The 16,262-nt window shown below is 40.5% G+C and overlaps 1 protein-coding gene across 1 annotated transcript in view; it reads left to right on the forward strand.

The window, feature by feature from the left end:
• Window positions 1–16,262, forward strand: part of dchs1b (dachsous cadherin-related 1b) — an 82,240-nt gene that overhangs the window by 48,207 nt on the left and 17,771 nt on the right. The window contains exons 5-7 of the mRNA XM_085364536.1: window positions 13,176–13,364; window positions 15,153–15,384; window positions 15,510–15,746. Coding sequence (XP_085220662.1) covers window positions 13,176–13,364; window positions 15,153–15,384; window positions 15,510–15,746 — 658 coding nt within the window. The remainder of the gene's footprint in view (window positions 1–13,175; window positions 13,365–15,152; window positions 15,385–15,509; window positions 15,747–16,262) is intronic.

Here is a 16,262-nt window from a genome sequence, read left to right on the forward strand (position 1 = left end):
TTCATTAAGATGTAATAGCTTGGTGATCATTCAGCAGTTTGTGTGTTCGTGTGGGTGCGTAGTGGGTCTAACTTTCTAAATGACCAACAAGCACCATCTGCAGTCGTTAGACTACCTTCTCAGTATTAAATTTGCAGACCGTGATTCGTTTCAGCTTTAGACTCAGATGCTGATGAGCATTAACAAAGATAGAAGAACGTCTCTGTTTCCCTCAATAGTAACCTGCAAGTGACCCATCTCTTATGCTGGCTGTGGTTCAAGCTAGGTCATTGACAAGCTAATCCAGTTATACTAGCTGTCTGTTACTACTAACTGCACAATCAACTTAGCTTCATTGTCAGTCTGAGGTCCAGTATTAACACCCGTTGATCTTTGCTGCCTGTTGTTTGACAAGCATGATGCAAATGTAAATGCAGTAACTGCACGAGGTCAGGGTGATATCTAGCTGCAGAAATGATCCGCACGAATGCACACACATTACACAATTTTACTATTAGCTTGTGAAGTTCTCGTCCTCTTTGCATATCAGTTCTAAAGTAACAGATGTCTGCATGACCTCAGAATACAAACATTTTCGGGCAAGCGACCACCGTAAGAATTCAACAATGTGGTGATTTCTGTTTGAAGCCTGAAGAGCAATGATGAATTGCAATAAAACTGAAGTAATACTTGTAGTTTTTGGGTCCAGGTGGCCAGAAAATGTCCAAATTGGACAAAAGGCATCAAGGTTTAATCTGTGCAGTAAAATGTGTGACTAATGTTGTCAACTACAGAACATCTGGTTGTATTTCAGTGTCCCCCCCCCCCAAAAGTCCTATTGTTGGTTGTTTCCAAGATTGCCTTTATGAGACCTGAGAACATTGCTTATATTTTAGTAGTGTGCAACTACAAGTGTTATAAAAGGTTTATAAATCATAATTTTTACTATCATGCATGACATGCAGGACTTAACTTGATGTGAACATGGGAAAAAAATCAAAGGATTTGTATTAATTTCTGCATGTGGCTGCACAGGGATACTGGTGTACGTACAGTGTGTGTGAAAGAGAGACAGGAAGAGCATGAGTGAGCTTTTACAGTGGCTGTCATATACAGGAGTGTTAGTTGATGTCTGGCCTGGATTTCACCTTTGTTAAATGCTGTTTTGTATAATATTAAACAATGTTTATTGTCCCCAGTTCCGTGACATCACCCTGTGCACAGACGTGTTTCCTCTCTATTGTGATTTCTACATAAATTATGCAGACTTGGTATAAAATTGTGTATAAAATCACACAACAGCATTTGCACAAACCCTCTGATTTTCTCTCCCTCTCTATCTCTCTCTGCTGTCAACAACTATCAGAGTAACCCAATACCAGATGTAAGCTCAAAGCTCAGGGGGTGCTCCTGCTATCTTTTACTATTATCACCTCCCTGAGGTGGAGGTCAGTAACCGCCCGACCTCAGGAAGAACAAGGGAAACACGAAGCGACTTGGAGAAAGCACAGACATAGACGAGGGGTTCAGGGAAAGTGAACCCGCATGTGCACTCTTGAGCGATTTGTGTGGCTCTAATATAAAAGAAAGAAATGAAAAATAAAAGTGAGATTAACTGTACAGAATTACATCATCTGTGTTTTTGATTACACACTTATTTTGCCCAATATGACACAATTTGATTCCCTATAATCAAGTCTCCATTTTTCCCCCTTTTGTACAAAGATAACAGGTGTTTCTCTCCCCTGTTTTGACAGTGACACATTCAAGTCTCATTACGGCTGACCTGTTACACGAATGCACATGGTCTCTGGAGGTTAGAGAAAAAAGAGAGCCGCAGCTGGAAATCTGTCTCACCTTTGACCCTTGAGACGCTCGCTGATTTGATCACAGACAGACGCGCTTAGCGCACACTTGAGCACAGGCGCACAGTTTGGAATGACCCTCGTCCCTGAAACTAATATTGTCAAATGAGCATTGGCTCTATGAGCGACCATTCCTGGAGGGCAAACAGAGGTGGTTTAGTCTGTCCCCAATAAAACCCATCTCACTTGTAATGATAAACACACTCCGCCTTATTAGAGCGAACCTCCCACATAGCTGCGTGTTGGTTTACAGATTGAGAAATAAAATGACACTGAAACATAAATGTTTATGTGAAGAAAATCAGGCTTCGACTGGATTCGAAGACTGCTGCTCCACCGAAGGGAGGACTTGGGTTCAATCAGATTTATTTTACACACCCGCAATTTAGTTTGAATTGGAAACATGTCAGTATAGAATCCTTTAACTCCAGTTTGGCTAGATTTAAGCAAGTCGTAGCGCACGGGCAGGAGATAGTGATAGATAAATAGCGTAGTAGTAAGCCTTTGTTTTAAAGCCTTCCATCTGGCAAAGCAGGACAATGAGGCGGCACTGTGGGCGTGTGACACTAGGAATCACTGGGGCAGTGATGAATGATTTTTGGAGTTTACCTCTGTGGCTGTTTGAGGCCAGCCATTTTTATCTGCCTTGTTTTGACTCTTTTTGTGGTGGAGAGTGGGGAGTAGTGGAAAGACGTGCGTGGCGTTTCAGTGAGTCATGTTTGGGTTCTCTTTTCAAACAAAAGCTCACAACACAATTTTTTTTATAGGGTGGTCACAGTCAGTTGATACATCCAAAAATTCCCAAGTTGCTCTAAAATTTAAAAAAAAAAACTTTTTGAAATAAGTGTTTTGCAAGTTTGTGGCACTGTGGTCAAAAATTACAATGTTAACACGCCATGTTTTTTTTAATATCTCATCTCACAATCAGTCAGATGTATGCAAAGTTACATGCAGCGTTAAACAATCAAAAACCCTTTTGTAATGATGTCTCTCACCAGACAAAGCTTTTCAGTGTGTAAAGAAAGCTTATGGGAAATTGTTTTATTCATCATGACACTATTGAATCAGGGCCCAGCCCGAATTAGGATGGATGAATGTTGACGGTAAGGCGCTCTTGTGATTAAAATCTAGTTGCCATAATCAAAACTGTGCTTTATTTTAGCTGCCATCTGGTCTTAATGAATTTACCTCCATTGTCCTTAGTGTTGCAGAAAGACTGTTGACACGTGACTGATGAGGCCACGATGAATCTGTCCAGTGGCCACAGGGATCACATCCAGGAAGCTGGACTAAATTGGCGGAGGGTTGCAGAGGCTTATAGACACTATTTTGGTTAAGTGGAGCGAAGCTGTGCAATCAACGAGGATAAACCTGAACCGTTGTGTCGCGTGTTTAGAGGTCATTGTGTGTATCTATTTGTGAATGAACTTGAACCGTATTATTGAGAGGGCAGGAGTTTTTCCTGCTGGCCCGAGATTAGAAAAGTTTGTCTAAACATCTGAGACTAATGAAAAGATGGTGGTAAAGACGTTTATTTTAAGTCTGTAAAACATCAGCTTTGTCAGGATAAGCTCACCAGGAGTACATAAACATGGAGATGGGTCTTCCAAGAGAGCATGGCTGACTTAGGACTACATTTTTTTTCAGATTTTTTGTCTTCACTTTGTTGATGACAGAGTCTTATTTAGAAATACTTTTAGATCTCCGGAGAAGATTTAAATCCTTTTCTACTCCCTCAGCAGCTGTCTTCATGATAGATCGATCAAGTCACACCTATTGATCTTCTCGTTTCTGTGCTTTCTTTTTGCTGTCACAGATGGACTAATCAATAGCCTTAATCAGAACTGCTCACTGTGCACTGCGACTTTCCACAAAACGCAGGCACACAAAAATACTGTATATAGGAATACACATCTTCTAGTTTGCAAAAACCACACAATGAAATAATGACCAGCAGAACAGACAACTGATTTTACTGAGTCTCACAAAGCACCGAAATACTGTTTTCACTTGATAATACATTTTATTTTTTGCTGTGTATATACTTTAACATGATAGCAGATGTCCTAAAGGGGTAAAGAAAGTGGTAATATGACTAGTTCCAAATTTTATTACCGTGTCTCTATCTGTTTCTCTGTTTCCTTGCAGATGCGCTACGAACATAAAATACAAATTGGAAACAGTAATCAACAAGCAGATGCTAACCCTCAAATTCCAGGCACTGACTTCAGCACCCAAGAAAATAAAATCCTGTGGTGTGGCAATTCAGGGAAAAAAAAAGAAAGAAAGAAATTCCAAGATCTTTCTCTTTGTCATGTTTTTATTGGATAAACCGCTGAAATGCCCAAAATTTATATATACACACACGTCTGCTCCCATTCTGAGACAAAGGCTGGAGCAGAAACACAGATGCATCCTCTTAAACACATACTGCTGTTTTTGATCGCTGGAGGATTTAAAATTACCCAGATTGGTGTCCCTGAGGCAACTGTGAGCCGCTCACTCTCAATCATTCATCCTTTCATTCATTCAAAAGCCCAACAGTTCAGACAGTCTCAGACAACAGTCCCGCATCTGAGCCGGTCCAGCGCCTATCCGTCTTTGTGCTCTACTTTTTAATTACTGTTTTCTTCTCATCTTTGAAGCAAACTTGCAACCGAAAGACAATAAGTGACAATCTTTGGTTGCTTTGTATCACAGACCTTACTGCTTAAATCAAAGACGGTGCCCTGAAAAACTTACTTTCATGCAGTAGTGTGATAACTTTGAGATAAAACAGAACAGTTACACTGTTGATCAGCAGCATAACAGCGCTCAGCCTCATTAAGTTCACAAATATCTGAATTTGATTGCGGAATAAGGATCATTTGCAAGGGTGCAATATTGATTTCCCTAATTATGCTTAAAAGCAGCTATAATATTGAAAACTCTTGATAATTACAGAACATACAGCTTCTATTGTACACAGGCTCAGGACCATTTAAATAGGAATGATTATGCTTATTTTAAACTTCATGTTTTTCTTCATGGGCTCCACTACAGTAGCGTTGCATGATTCACAGGTCACAATAATCCTTATTTTTCGTCTTTACTGCGGGTATTGGTGCATCCCCTCAGTTCACCATCTAAAAACAGAGAATCTTTTTAACAGCAGGTTGCTGCTTAAGCATATCTCCTCTACATATATGGTAGCCTCTTTATTTAAAACACTGTCCACAGTTTTAAACATGACAAAAAAAGAAAAAGCATAATAAGCTCATTTGAATGACCACAAGTTAAAACAGATGTCACCAGAACTCATAGTTATGGTACCTTAATGCCAAAATGAATTTAATGACTAGTAACATCAATCAGTCAAACAACAATTAAGGATTATCTGTGGTATAAAAATGTGCTAAAAATGCAACCAAGATGGCGACAGTGGCTTCATAATGGATTTTAGAAACCAGTGAGTAAAGTCATGGTAGCTACATCCATCTCTTATATTTTCTATGGTACTAACTACTGAATTTTTGGTGTGAGGCTGTGACATCCCTGAAAGTTAAAGTTACTTTTTATCTCTGGGTGGCACACACAACATTCCTTCTTTGATCTTAATATCTGACCTCGGTCTCCTCATTAGCTTTCTTGTTAGCAGCTAGCCACAATAAAATGTCTGGTATTTCGCAGATATGCAGGTCTTTTGCTAGCAGCTGCCGCACCAGTCAGAGTCGGTGCACTGAGGCCTGAGATGGGGTTTAAACGGCTATAAATATTTAACAATAAGTAAAAAATAGGTCTGATAAAGCCAGCTGTCAGTCAGAGCCCAGCGAATTCACTTTGAAAAAGGGAGGGGGAGAGGCAGGCACAGAGACACACGTACACAGCGCACGTAAAATTGCACAAGAGTAGCCAGATTGCAGGGCTTTGCACAAGATAGGATCGCTACCATCTAAATCTCCTGCGTTTCTTATCACTCCACAGAATCCAGTACAGTGATGTCATCCCACATTGTGCTCCTCTATCACTGTCCATCCCTGTAAACAGCTTTTTATCTCCTGCTGACCTCTCTTTTAACCTCCATTCACAACCCTTTTTTCAGAAAAGAGATGGCGAAGTTGTTCTTGACTCATGTTTTGATAGTTTGATTCTGATGGCTGACGTTGTCATATGGTACTAAAAATCGAAATCTAAAGTAATATTCTGAGTGTGTTTAGGGGGAAAAAACAACCTCATATAAAAATAGTCAACGGAGCAGTCAGAACTAACTGCCGATTGTTTTGATAATTTATGTATCAGAGTAAGTAGTCTTTGTTTCTAGCTTAAGTGAAAGAGAAGTTGAAGAAAATCTGAAGTAATCATGTCCACAAAGTGGTGTGATCATATGCTCGATCGTAACTCATTTCATTTATTGTGGTCTTGATCTCTTTTGGTCAGCAGAACCCTACGGCTGCGCTGCCTTGTCCACGATTTTAAGCAATGTATAATTGCACTTCAGTGAAGCCAAATGGCCACTCCTATCACCATTCTGTTGTTTCAAAGTGCTGAAGTGAGACGCCCATTCAGAGGAACAGATTTCTGCTACGACCCATCTGCCACTAAGCTTTAAATATGAGCAGGGAGTGACAGCACGTTGGTAAACCAACACTGGTAAAGCATTCCTGGTGTCCTTTAACATGTGAAGCATCCCAAAGATAAACTTCCTAACAAACACCACATGTCCGCATGTTAAACTCCACAGGCTAAAGCTCTACCCACGCTACACTTTACTGCTAAGCTTTCAGCGTGGACCATCTTAGAAATGTGCCTCGCTGTGTGCGTGTATACAAGTATGTATGCACATTTGTGGGAGACAGAGGAAAAACAGAGTTTTTGGTGACCATCACCCCTTATTATGTTCATTAATAGTAATAGCATTCTTTCTTCCAAATATAGAAATCAATCTCTCGCTCTTGCTCGGTCTCTTTCACCTCCCTCCCCTTCCCTTTCTTTCAGAGGTTTGATGTTCCTAATCATTTCCAGCCGTGAACTCCACATGAAAGACAACAAGTACTTGGCGTAATAGGGTGCTGAAAGAACGAGTGAAAGAGAGGGAGAGCGAGAGAGAGGGCAGAAAAGAGTCGAGACTGTATAAAAGAAAAGGAAAGGTCAAGGGAGGAATAGATATTGAAGGAGAAGGGAGATGAGGCCTCAATCCTCCTCTTTCCCATTTCAAGGTCTCGTGTTATCGTTAGCCCAGCCTTTTGTTCTTCTGCCAGGATATTTCCCCTCCTTCATTTCCCTCTCCCACCTTCCCCTCCCTGCGCTCCTTCCCTTCCATATATCTTAATTGTACCCATAGTGCCTTAGCTCATTGGCAACAGCAAGTCAGAGATTGATTCTGAGACTCGAGAATGCCTAATATGAGGAATGCAGCTCACTAGAGAGCAAAGGAATGTACGAGTGGAAAAAGAGCAACACAAGTTAAATGAATGCTTTCTCTCCATCTGACACGGCGTAACCTTTAAATAACTTTTAAATCAAACAGCTTCGGCGTATGTGCAATTACCCAGCAGTGATGCATTCTGCTCATTAGCTAGCTCCAGATCCAGTATGCTCTTTTATGGTCACTGCTGTTCATGTAAAGAAAATTTCCATTTTATTAAGCACGGGTATAATTTTAGAGGGTTTTTTTTGTGGGGGCCATTATTTAAAGTGACTATAATATGCTCGCGCTCATTAAAGCTAATTTTGTAATCTGGCAGTGCAGTGACATCCTTAAAACAAGTTTAATGAAGGAAAGGAGCAAGACCATGGAAAGTCATGGTAAACAGTCAACCGTTTGTTTTTTTCAAATAAATAAAATCTCACTTTTGCCAAACTAGAAAATGAAGATTAGAAAAAAAATCCTAAGAACAACAGTTTTTCTTTTATGTAACTGAGGAAAAAACTGTCAGAGAATAAGTAAACATGACTAAGAATAAGTGGCAGTTAAATGCCACGGAGATGGTGGCCAAAGCTAATAAGTTGTAGCTGTAGTAGTGATATCATCGTAGAGCATCGATATTAGGCTTCTTCTTGGCCCGTCTGACTCAACCACTGATGATGGCTTTATAAACATTCAGGCCTGGCACTAGTCAGAAGGGAAAAAAAGTAGATTAGATCAGGACAGCTCTCTGTGTTTTACAGGTTTTACCATCAAAGCTTATAGATGCTCTCTCTCCCTCTCTGTTTCTCTCATGAGAAGCTGTAAAAGAACCTGAGTTGCGGCAGAACCGCAGCTGTGTCCGAGAAGCTGTGCGCAAGCTCCCTTTGACATTAGCTGATGTTTTACAGAGACAAACTGCAGAGAACAGCAGGATCTATCTGGACCTGCGCCCACATCTGGAGAAGATGAAAAAAGATGGGTTGGAAAAGAGTGCAAAAAAAAAAAAAAGAGTATGGCAAAAGGTATAAAGTCATGAGTATAATGAAAGAAAGGACATAAAATAAGGTGAAAAGAGGAAAAGCATAATCTAGTACAGAAGTAAGAGCATATAAAACCTGAAATGGGGTCAGCTGATGTAATACTTGTATCTATTGAGGTGTGAAAGTAAAGTATGGGCAGTTCTAAAGAAAAAGGCTTTGACCCACTGGTATCATTAAACATTACCTGTTAGCTTACACCACACCCCAGACAGGAGACCGCTCCGTCTCTGCATCACAAACTAATACTGACAGATAAATCTCTTTCACTCATGACCTGCGCTGAATGGCAGAGCATGAGGCGTGTATCTGACATCTAAGTGGACCCTTGGTGAGACATCCAGTCTTTTTCAGAGAGAATTAGAGTGACAGTAGGCGCATAACAGAAAAGCTAAGTGGAAAGGTAGAGAGACGAGGGACACAAAAAAGGGAACAGTTGTGAAGAAGAGTGAGGCAAATGAATGATGAGGTCTGGCTCTTTGCTAATGCTCCGGTGAGTGATCACTCTTCTACTGTCCCAGCCAAGGATGAATGGCTCTGTGGACAAAAAAGCTCCCAGCCTCAGTCCTGGGTGAATCTGATACTCGGCACGCTCTTCGCGACTGTTTTTCACATCGCCCTCGGCAGGCTTTGACTTCAAACTTCAGCTGTGCCTTTTAACAGATATACAGTCAGTCAATGGACTGCACCATAGGCAAATCAAAACTGTGTTTTTATGTGTAACAGTGTTTGATGCATTTCAAATTCAGATGCTTAAGTGAAGCATTGTTTCTTTTGTTTCTTTTAAGTCATTTTGTGTTTCACTGCTAAGTGCTCTGTAAGACTTTTGGTACCAGAAAGGCCAGAAAGGAAGTTATAAATATGGAATTTCAGAGGAAAGCATTTAGGACTTCACATACAAGATCTAGAGGTTAGTTACAATAAAATGACATTTTAGCCATGTTGCCTGCTTTTTTCACTCAGTTGAATATTTCCATCCAAACGGCTTTATTGCACACGGAGCCCTGGTATGAGGTTCCTCGTACTAATGGCTGATTTATGTTATCTTAACCCGCTGCTATCAGTAAATTCCTGCCTTATTTTTTCAATCTTTTCTCTAAAAATTTCTGCCTTTTCATACGTCAGGTGTGATATCAGCGTTCCCAAAGAAAGTAACCACATTAGTGGTTTTGCAAGATTTAGCCCATTAACTGCAAATTGTGTATACTTAGCATTACTGCCAAAGTGAACCACAGTTCAGGCATTTACCACCTTCCAGGCAGCCATTAGTTTCTCTTTGCTCCACTAAAATGTAAAAGATCAACTTGCAAAACCACTATTATTGTCCTTTCATGTCATATCGAGCACCATATGTGCTTCTTAATTCTGTGTCTGGCTATAGAGCTTCACAAAAAAAGGAAATGAATCTTTTTGGACTTTTTGTTTACAAAACAGATTCTCTAATAACTTGACTTTAAATATGCACAAACCCACAGAGAGACTTAGATGTTAAAAGGTACAGACGGGTGTCTGTTTTTGTGTTACTATGTAGCTACATGTTTACCTCCAGGATGTACGATAAGGAGTAGTTAAGCAGAGACGAAGCAGGCTGTTCATGGAGCACAGAGCAGGCTCCCTCGTTGGAGCGATTCGTCCCTGGCAGCAACCCTTTTCTGGCCTACCAGACCCCTTGATTTATGAAGACATGTCGAGTGTGTGTGTTTACAAGATTACCTTATTGGCTTTAAACCTGTGCTACTTTTTTTGTAAGTCGAGATAAGAGCTGTAGGTTATGGCAACAAATTGGAGGGGGAATTTCTGATATCTTATGGCATCCATCCTGTCGGCCTGTGCAGTCTAAACTAAACACGGTGCCATACTGTCAGATGGATTGACAGAGGAAAAAATGACTGATGACAGAGATAACTCTGTAAGCTCATGTCTTTTCAGGATTGTTGATTTGATGCTACACATCTCATTTAAAGATATTGTCATGTGCTCCATTCTTAAAGTTTTAACTCTGCATTTTTTTTTGTCACACACTGGCTTTTGAACAACACAGCCACTGTACTGTATACGGTTTGTAGCAGCATGAAAGCACAAATCATTTTGTCTTTTTTTTATAGCTCCCGTGGTTTATGTGAAAGTGAGCTTTCGAGCCATTTTCTACCACAGTCTTGTGTTTTTGTCTTGCATATTTTTCCAGCATGAAGAATCCATACCATACTGTTTAGGTTTTTACATTTTAGTGCGTGGAGAATCAATGTGCTGCTCTTCTTTTTCTTCCCAGACTCCCTGTGCAGGTTTTTTTCCAGTCCAAGTCCATTAAAAAAAAAAGAGAGAGTATTTCAATACTATAACCCATGTGTGTCATATAAGCCCAGCAAATTTAATTACACCTCCTGTGTTGTCCTACTTATGGTAGAACATCCTCTGCCCTGTCTTTATGGAGACATACCTTTTGGGGTAAATATAGACATGTCCAAGTGGGCGGTCATGGATGTTTAATTATAATTAGTGAAAAAATTGGGCTCATCATATATACAAGCACGTGGACAATGGCCCAAATATTGTGACCACAGGTGGCTAATCCATCACAGACAGCTGGGAAGATATGATGAACATTCAGACATGAACCTAGATCCTGAAGATAGCATAGTCTCAACATTGTACTCAATAGGAAGTCCCAGCGATGATCTAAATCCCCCTTAGGTGTAAACACAGCCCCAAAAAAAGAGGCACAGTATAACCCCTCAAATCCACGACTGTCTCGCCATGGTAATGCAGCAACTGTAAATGAGCTCTACTAATATTACCATGTCTTAATTTCCTATATGAGAAACAGTATGAGTCAAGGTGGTCGTGTTCATCTGTAGCTAATAGGTAAGTGTAATGATGAAGACATGTGTTGCTGAGTTGGAAGGAAGACGAGCCGGATGTCTGCTACGGTGGTCCTGTCCTCTGTGGGGTTCTGGGCCAGAATGCAAGATTCAGATGTGTGACAAAGTCATTAAATAACAAGCACAGACATAAGGAACGTGTCTTTTACTTGCATATTTTATGATTTGAAATGACTTTTGAGAAGCTAGCAGGGAGGGAAAATCCTGTGCCAACACAAAAACATACATATCTGAAGAAATGCAGAAATGTTTATATGATGAAGTTTGTAATTGATGGCTGTGGATGGTGGTGGCTCAGGTGGGAGAGCAGGCTGTTCACCAGTCAGAAGTTTGGTGGATTGATCCTCCTGTCCACGTGTTGCTGTATCCTTGAGCAAGATACTGAACTCTTGAGTTTTGTGTGTGTGTGAGTGTTAGATAAAAGTCCTTAGGTGAAGATAAAAGCACCGTATGAATGTATGGGACCTGGTGAAATGGACTTGCAGTAGAAAGTGCTTTGAGTGCTGCAATTGAGTTGAAAGGTACTATATAAATACCAATCCATTTACCATGTATATTGACTGGTCATTGTAGCCATGTTTGATAACCTGTGTGTTTTCTGTTTGTAGTCTGGGTTCTGGATCTGTGTGGAGACAAAAGAATGACAGCAGCCACCATAATTAAGTTTTGAAATTATCAGCTATAATTTGACACTGGTTTAGCTTTTTCTTATAGCTTTTTGTCCTCATCAGTAGGCAGTGACTAGAACAGGAAGTGTTAGCCCAAAAATCTGCTGGCTGCACTGAGTGTGGTAAGACCAGGTGTTAGCCAGGGCTGTAACTTCTAAAATGTTTTCTTATAAAATTACTGCTTAATTCTTAAACAAAAAATATCCAATATTCTCCAGGTCTGAAAATAAAAGCTGTTTTTTTTCTATATAATACTGTGTCTTAGACAAGCTTCCTTTGTCAGAAAAAAATAAAAACCTAAATCCAAGATTTCAGATGTTGTAAGTTACTGTTGTTGATTTACCGTAAGAGAAGCGACTGTACTACTGAGAGGGAGCGATGTCGTGAGGCCTCCTGGATCTTGGCTCACCTTCAAGGCTTGGACATCTGAGCAACAATGTTACTTTTAACAAGGACCATAAATGCCACCAAACAAAGTTATGGAGTCGTGCAGAACTTAAGTCAGAAGCAGCACCCCAGAGAACACAGGCCGTTTCCTTTTTTGTGTTTTGCAAGGAAATCTTTGTGGTATTATAAATGTTTTAATAGAATTTGTCAGCACATACGGGTTAATGTATATTTATGTGGTGGGTGCTTTTCAGTTTGTGTGGTAAAACAAAAAGGATGTTAGGTAAATATGAGCAAATGGGTCTGAGGTTGGGCCATGCAGACCTGTTTAGAGGAAAGAAATAGAGAAATTTTCTGAGGTGTATTTAAGTGGTTCTCAAGTCGGGGTGTGTATCAGTCTGAATCATAGTTCAGTGTGATATGAAAGCCATCGTGTGCCACTTGACTTTTTCACATCCATTAGTGTCTTGTTTGAAGCCATAAGCTGGACTCCATAAACATCCACATACTCTACTCTTCTCTTCTCTTCTCTTCTCTTCTCTTCTCTTTTCTTCTCTTCTCTTCTCTTCTCTTCTCTTCTCTTCTATATGCATGGTTTCTTTTGCCAGCTTTTCAAACACACCATTGGGGAGATCTACTTTTTTACATACCACAATCTGCGGTATATAAAAAAGAATTGCTCTCACAGATGCTCGTTTTTATAGTAGTCTGGAAATCATAACAAGTAGTGCTATGGTGTGTGATATTTGGACAAGCGCAGATGTATGGGCCTATGAGGTGATTGTGTTATGGGACATTATTGTGATAACAGAAAGGCCCTTAGCTCGTATATAATAGTCATGACACATGTAGGATTTATTTCATGCAGATTGTGGGACCTGCTGGATGTGATGGTTTTTGAAATCCTTATGTGTCTCTTAGGCTAGTTGGCACTGGCGAAGCATCTGTCTTACATTGGTCTCTTTTCCCCTCAGGTATCGGCCACAGATGAGGACCGTGGTTCTTTTGGTACTATAAGCTACAACCTGGGTTCAAGCTCTGGAAACACATTGCCAACCCAGTTTACCATCAACAAGGAGACTGGCCAACTTTGCACCAGCACAGCTCTGGACCGGGATGAGGGACTGGACAAGTTTGACCTGACTGTCACAGCAACAGATGGAGTAAGTAACTACAGAAAATCGTTGTAAGCTCTGCAAGGTTGAGATCTTACCAGAATATTCCTCGAAACATCAAGTGACATTTGAGGAATATGCTTCATTACTTTCTTGCAAAGAGACAGGATTGAAAGCTCTCTGTGTAATGTGGGAAAACTAGTAGCACCATCCTGCAAAACTGCAATATGTATTTCTTATATTAGGATAGATCCCAGTTTTTCTCGATTGCTTTGATGCAATGTTCACATCAGTTTATAGGATGGCAGTGAGACTTAGGGATAGGTTAAAACAGAGGTAGATAATCCTTTAAAGGGAGCAGATGGAAGAAGAAGAAGCAGTAGGTGTTTTAAGAACTGCGTTAAGACTGGTGAGAATTACATTCCTGATGTGAGAACTGCATGTTAAATGTGAGAAAAAGTGTAACGACATATGTGTTAATTAGTGAGCCTTAGAGATTCTGCTGGAAATTCCTGTTTTCAGAGAAAATAAAATGCGCTTTTATGTGTTCCTCGTGCTAAGCTAAGCTAACCAGCCACAGTTACATATGGAGCATTTCAGCTACCTCTTTGAGTCAAAGCAAAAGCACATTAAATGCTGAAGTAATCCCTCATGCTTTGCATGTTTTTGCAATCAAAACCTAATTATTTGTAACTGAAATAGACTTCTGAAGGAGACGGAAAAAGTCAAAGGCTCGAACTTCAACAAAAGTCACGGCATTAGTTCTGTAGCTAGATGAGGGATATTTCAGCTGATTGAAGATGCTTCATGACAAAACACGTTGCCTGTTGCATATGTAATATTTCTTCTGATCAAAGTGACAGGGTTAAAGCAAATTAAAGACGTCTAAAGCTGCACTCGAGTAAATCTGATCAAAGTGACAGGACGCGTTTAATGAGGACACTATCCAGTTCCTCGGCAGCTGGGCAAAACAATCAGAGGGAACTCCAAGAGGGATAAGGTTAAACTATCAGTTATTCCCAAAGGATTGACTTAAATAGGAATTGAAACTCCTATTTCGATAGTACATGTAATAAACCATTGAATCTCTTGATCATTGTTGGCTTACATAAGGTAATAGAAACGCAAGAATTGTTGTAAATTTGTTATTGTTAGTCATCGTGGTCCTGTAGTGTTACCTGCTCATTTCCAAATACTCAGCTCGCGTCTGCCCCTTGTCTCAGCTGTTTCTGTTTTTAATGGTCTCATAAAGAGAGATAGTGTAATGAGTGCAAACTCATTGACTAATGCATTCAACGGCATGGAGATGAAACTGTTCTAATAGTTTAATACCTTTAAAAGCCCTGCATTGTTACTTTTCACTAGGGGGTAATACACAGAGTGAATGCTGTTTTCCTTGTTACATTGTGCTAGAAGGGAGGGAGACGTTGGTTTAACTTAACTAGCACTTCTTATGGTTTAGCATCCAGTTATGGGTCAATAGTCAAGTCAGCAGAGCTCTGATATATCATTCGAGTTGTGGTTTCTGCTAAAGACAGCACATAAAACATGGATGTAGCTTCTGTGATGTCACCAACTGATGTGTGGATAATCCTGATAACCTACAGTAAATAACTTTCAGAAACTTTTAGAGCTGTTGGGCTGTTGATAGCAGCAAAGCAGGTTAAAAAAGCAGATTACACAGCACAATACAGTATTCCTCCTGCTGATCCAGTCTAGCACTGTCCTTTTCTTCTTTGTGCCTCCTCATGTAAGGTGGCTTAGCTTGCTGATACTTTAGGGTTTTCTGTAGTCAAATAAAGTAGACCAAACCATTTTTTAACATTTCCTTTACAGGGTGGTCTAAGTTCAGTAGCCCGTGTGAGGGTCACGGTGGTGGACATCAATGATAACCGGCCCATCTTCTATCCAGTCCTGTACACGGTCAGTCTCAGTACCCATAGTGCTCCAGGAACGTCTGTCGTCAAGGTAACAGCCAATGACCCTGATGTCGGAGAAAACGGAAGAGTAACCTACCGCACTGTACCTGGAGGAGGATCTAGTTTCTTTACCCTTAATAAGGACACAGGTGTGTAGTGTTTTATTATTATTGCATGTGCAGCACAATCATGTATGTTACGACCGTAACCAAGACATGTGAAAATGACTCACATAAAAATGAACTTGTTGTCTGTATGTATCTATTTTTTGCAGGTGTGATCTCTCTCTCCCGCTCACTCCATGGCAAAGCCAACACGGTAATCTCCATGGTCATATCGGCTGAGGATGGGGGCGGTCTTACAGCACCGGTAAATGCCAGAGTGAACGTGAGCGTCGTCGGGGGCTCAGTGGCGTCTCCGGTGTTTGAACAGGCACAGTACTTCTTTACCGTGTCGGAGGATGTTCTCAGGGGGACGGCAGTGGGAGTGGTTCGTGCTTCTGCTAAGACAGGTGAGGCCCTTGTACGCTCACATGCTTTATTGGATTCCTGGGTCTGCTTTGGTTATTTCAGGCTTGCTTTTAACACTTGCATACTTCCCTAGTGAGAAGCAGTTCTGTGCGGCTTGCCCATTTTCATCTTCCTGACAAGTACCAGGACAAAAATGCACTAATGGGCTGCAGCATGATGCCTTATCTCTCGAGTAGTTGTAGAAATAACCAAGCAACAATTGTATACACTCCATTAAGAAATCACATCCGTCTCACGGTGCACAATTTACTGGCGATTATTTTCTACTCGCACTCCTATTTTCTCTCACGGTTAATGATGGATTTTAATTGGGATGTAATTTTAAGTCAGAATAATCAGTGGTGTAGTTGACAGATGGCTGTGGTGGTATACAAGGCTCTCAGTGAATCTGATTCTTGGTCTTCATATTATTATTTCTTAGTAAACACTTAATATTTCAACCTCAGTTGTTTTCTGTTTTATTGTATTTTCATTTGAAAATCCCATGTGGCATAATT

This window comes from Diplotaxodon limnothrissa, linkage group LG10 (assembly GCF_057381915.1).
Source record: "Diplotaxodon limnothrissa isolate DT_005_m linkage group LG10, D_limnothrissa_male_GT1.1, whole genome shotgun sequence".
NCBI classification, from domain to species: domain Eukaryota; kingdom Metazoa; phylum Chordata; class Actinopteri; order Cichliformes; family Cichlidae; genus Diplotaxodon; species Diplotaxodon limnothrissa.